Consider the following 4,124-nt stretch of genomic DNA (forward strand, 5'->3'; position numbering starts at 1 on the left):
AAATACAGAGATATTTTTGTATTGATTTGGGTTATGTATGTATTTCAATCTTTTATTATTTTAGACACAATGAAAAGATTCAAATTTCTTTTAAATTAATTTTGGTTTCTAGATTACATTTTTTTTTTGAAATTTAATACTTGTGGCAATGAAGTAAAATAGTGCCATTATTAGGGTTGAACAAGGTCCCTGAGCTAGACGTGATGTAAGTTTTTGTTGAAACTGTCACCATGAGTTTTATCAGATAGGGCACCTCTTATTTTGCCAAGAAATTTATACTGCATATGCATTGTCTATGATACATTCTAAATCTACAACCAATAAACATTGGTGAAATGAATGATAATGGAATGTGTGGGTAAGCAGAGGATACAGAATTAAGTTGTGTGTCATTACACACAAAATTATGGGGGGCATTAATATTTCTGATGACAATTACTTTGCTTTCAGGGAACAAACTCTGGAGTCAAATGACTATTAAATCAGTTACTTCACATATGCTGTTAAAATGCTACGTAAGGGAAACATTTAGAGAGCATTAAAATTTAATGTTATCATTTACAGACTTTGAGAAAGAAAGTGGCTGTGTATTTCAAACCTGCATTGTTTTTCTACCACATTTGCAACAAAATATGTGGCAAATATAAGAAAGTATGGAAGAAGACATTCCCTAAAGTATGGAAGAAGACATTCCCAATATTCAAGAGAATATTATTATTATCCACTGCTCCAAATATCATTTCTTATTCCAAGATATCCCAGTTTTCCCCTACCTGTAGCTGATATACAAGTATGAGGACTGAGAACCAGAGCAGAGTGTCAGAGTTCCTCCTCCTGGGGCTCCCTATCTGGCCAGACCAGCAGGCTGTGGTCTTCGCCCTCTTCCTGCTCATGTACCTGACCACGGTGCTGGGGAACCTGCTCATCATCCTGCTCATCAGGCTGGACTCTAGCCTCCACACCCCCATGTACTTCTTCCTCAGCCACTTGGCTCTCACTGACATCTCCTTTTCATCTGTCACTGTCCCAAAGATGCTGACAAATATGAGGACCCAGCACCTATCCATCACCTCTGAGGGTTGCATTTCACAAACATATTTTTTCATATTCTTTGCTGACTTGGACAGTTTTCTTATCACTTCAATGGCCTATGACAGGTATGTGGCCATCTGCCATCCTCTACATTATACCACCATTATGAGTCAGAGCCTTTGTGTCATGCTGGTAGCCGTGTCCTGGGTCATTGCTTGTGCTTGTGCTCTTTTGCATACCCTCCTCCTGGCCCAGCTTTCCTTCTGTGTTAAAAATACTGTACCTCACTTCTTCTGTGACCTTGGTTCCCTGCTTAGGTTGTCTTGCTCAGACACCTCCCTCAACCAATTGGTAATCTTTACTGCAGGTCTGACAGCCATTATGCTTCCGTTTCTGTGTATTCTGGTTTCTTATGGTCGTATTGGGGTCACAGTCCTCCAGGTTCCCTCTACCAAGGGCATCTGCAAAGCCTTGTCCACATGTGGATCCCACCTCTCAGTAGTGATTCTCTATTATGCAGCAATTATTTTTCTCTATTTTCTTCCCTCCTCCATCAACAGCAATGCCAATGAGATAATTGCTTCAGTGATGTACACTGTGGTCACTCCCATGTTGAATCCCTTCATTTACAGCCTGAGAAATAAAGATATGAAAGGGGCATTCAGAAAACTGTTTAATAAGAAAACATACTCTTCCAACTGATATTTTTTTCTCTCTATAACATCTCCATGATCTTACTTCCTCAATAATGCAAATATATATTATTTAAAATATGGCTCATTTGTCTTTCTTCCGCAGCTGTCCCTTGAAATGCACTGCTGACACTATTTCTGTCCTTATTAGTGAGAATAATGAAATAGAAAATGTTTTACATGACTTTATTTAATTTTTTATTCAAGGTTGATATTGGAAAATATTTTGGCTGTTACTTTTTATTGGTACATGTTTGCCGTACATAACAATCACATTTATTATAGGGAAATTGTACCTGTACTTAATACATCTCAATTCTTCTTTCTTCATTCCCCTCCCCTCCCTCCAACCCTTCTTCCCCTCTCTATTTACAAAAGTTTTGTTTCAATTTTTTGTCCCATTCTCTTTTTTTAAAATCCCTTTTCCCTTTATTCCCTTTCCCTTCCTCCTGTCTTGTTCCCTTTCCCATTTGAACATCCACTTTCTACTTCCCAATATCTACTTTTTTCTGTATTTTATTATTTACTTCTTTTAATACAAAGCTTTGGCATTAACAATTTTATGAAAAAATAAAATGTACTAAAAATAAATGCTTGCGTGGCATGATTGGTAAATGATGCACAAAAATAGGTTCTTTTTCCCTCAAGGCAATCAGTCAGAAAGCAGTTTTTTCTTCTTCAAAACCATTCTACCTTGTTACTGCAATGTTGATTTCTCCCACTCGGGGTGAGCTCCCCGTCCTGAGGAAGAGGTGATATCCCAGAAGTTCAAAGTGGGCGTTGTCACTGGCAAGGTCACCTAGGGCTGATCTTCTGTCAACTGCTTGGGTTCTGGTGAGCTTTTCCATATCAAATGCTATGAGATCGATACATGGCAGATTTGGCACAATTCCCAGGGCCTTCAAAATATTAAGTTTGCACATAGGACAGGTACGTAGTGTTCACTAAGCCAGGGATCCACACAAGATTTGTGGAATGTGGAAGACGTGCTTGCAGGGGAGAATCCGAACGACATCATTCTGTTTACAGCTCTCTATGCAGACTGCACAGTGATCAAAGTCTGGGTGTTTCCTTATCACCTTTTTTTACTGTTCTGGTTGTCAATTTACTGATGGCTTTCTTGGCTGCATCTCCAAGGTGACACTGGTTCCTGTTGCATGCGTTCATATACTTGATCTTCTGAATGAAGTATAACATGAGCCATGCTGAAGAAATAATCATCAAAACAATAGAGGATATTGACACGAAGACTAGAGAGCCACAGCTGAAGTTCTTGGGTGGCATTCGAGTTCCAACAGCTATTGTCATCTATACAGAGATGTTTTTCTCCAGATAACTCAAAATATCCTTACCCCTCAATTCTGTTATGATGACAGCAATAATATCTCCAGTGCCTGGATGAGTCATTGTGACTGGCTCCTCTTTGGATTTATTATTGTAGATGACTACGGCAACTGCATTACGGAAAGCAGCCTGTGATATTTTCTCTTTAAACGCGCAATTTCCCCTCTGCAGCAAAGCAATCCACTGTTTGATATTAGGAGGGACAAAGAGGATTGCAACCCAGGCCGAGCTCGTCGTGCTCGCCCTGCTGACCTGCAGCCTATGGCTGGTGTGGGCGGACAACCTGAGCCAGGAGTACTACACGGCGCTCATCAACGTGACCTTGCAGGAGCCCTGCCGAGGTGACCTGCTCGCATTCCTCATGGACCGCAGGCGCTACTGGCTCGACTCGCCCAAGGCCGAGGTTCGCGGCCAGGTGGAAGCGCCGCTGCCATCCACGGAGTTGCTGACCAATATCTATTTTCTATTTTGCTCTTTTTTTACCCTTTGAGTTTCTCACGCAAGAGAAACAAAGTGATATTTAAACTTGTGTGTAAGATTTATTTCACTTAAAATTATAGTCTTGAGTTGCTTTCATTTACTTAAAAATATCTCAAGAGTACCCTTATTTATGGCAGAGTAGTACTCTGTTGTATGTATTCCATTTTCTTTACCCACTCATCCATAGATGAGCATCTGGGTTATTTCCAAGATTTATCCATTATAAATTGTGCTATTATAAGTGTGGGTATGCATATATCAGTGTGATAGGATTTGACTGTTACCATTACATTAAAGACATCAGGGATAGTTCTTCAAATATTAAATTTGTTATAAAATATGTCTGATCTTTCATATTGAATTTCTAAAATTTTTTCTATTTTTAGTAACATATACTCCTCTCTCACTGAGGAACCAAGACAAACAGTAATACAAAAACCTTCTAGTACTTTCAAAGATAACATACGAAGTTATATTTTGCACACATAAAAACACACTGCCTTCTTGCCCTTCAGAAATACTGTTCACACTTCCTTTCTCTCAAACAGATGCAGATATCAGTGACAAAGAAAAGCC

The 4,124-nt window shown here is 39.4% G+C and overlaps 1 protein-coding gene and 1 pseudogene across 1 annotated transcript; one reads left to right on the top strand and one right to left on the bottom strand.

Moving 5' to 3' along the window:
* Positions 1 to 792: 792 nt before the first annotated feature.
* On the top strand, positions 793 to 1,734 carry LOC102007896 (olfactory receptor 1J1-like). Its single transcript, XM_005382528.2, has one exon. It carries the CDS (start codon positions 793 to 795, stop codon positions 1,732 to 1,734), a length of 942 nt encoding a protein of 313 aa, XP_005382585.1.
* Positions 1,735 to 2,365: 631 nt separating this feature from the next.
* Positions 2,366 to 3,502, bottom strand: LOC102015725 (annotated as a pseudogene).
* Between the last annotated feature and the right edge of the window lie 622 nt (positions 3,503 to 4,124).

This window comes from Chinchilla lanigera, unplaced genomic scaffold (genome assembly GCF_000276665.1).
Source record: "Chinchilla lanigera isolate Chin_1 unplaced genomic scaffold, ChiLan1.0 scaffold00018, whole genome shotgun sequence".
Classification (NCBI taxonomy): Eukaryota; Metazoa; Chordata; class Mammalia; order Rodentia; family Chinchillidae; genus Chinchilla; species Chinchilla lanigera.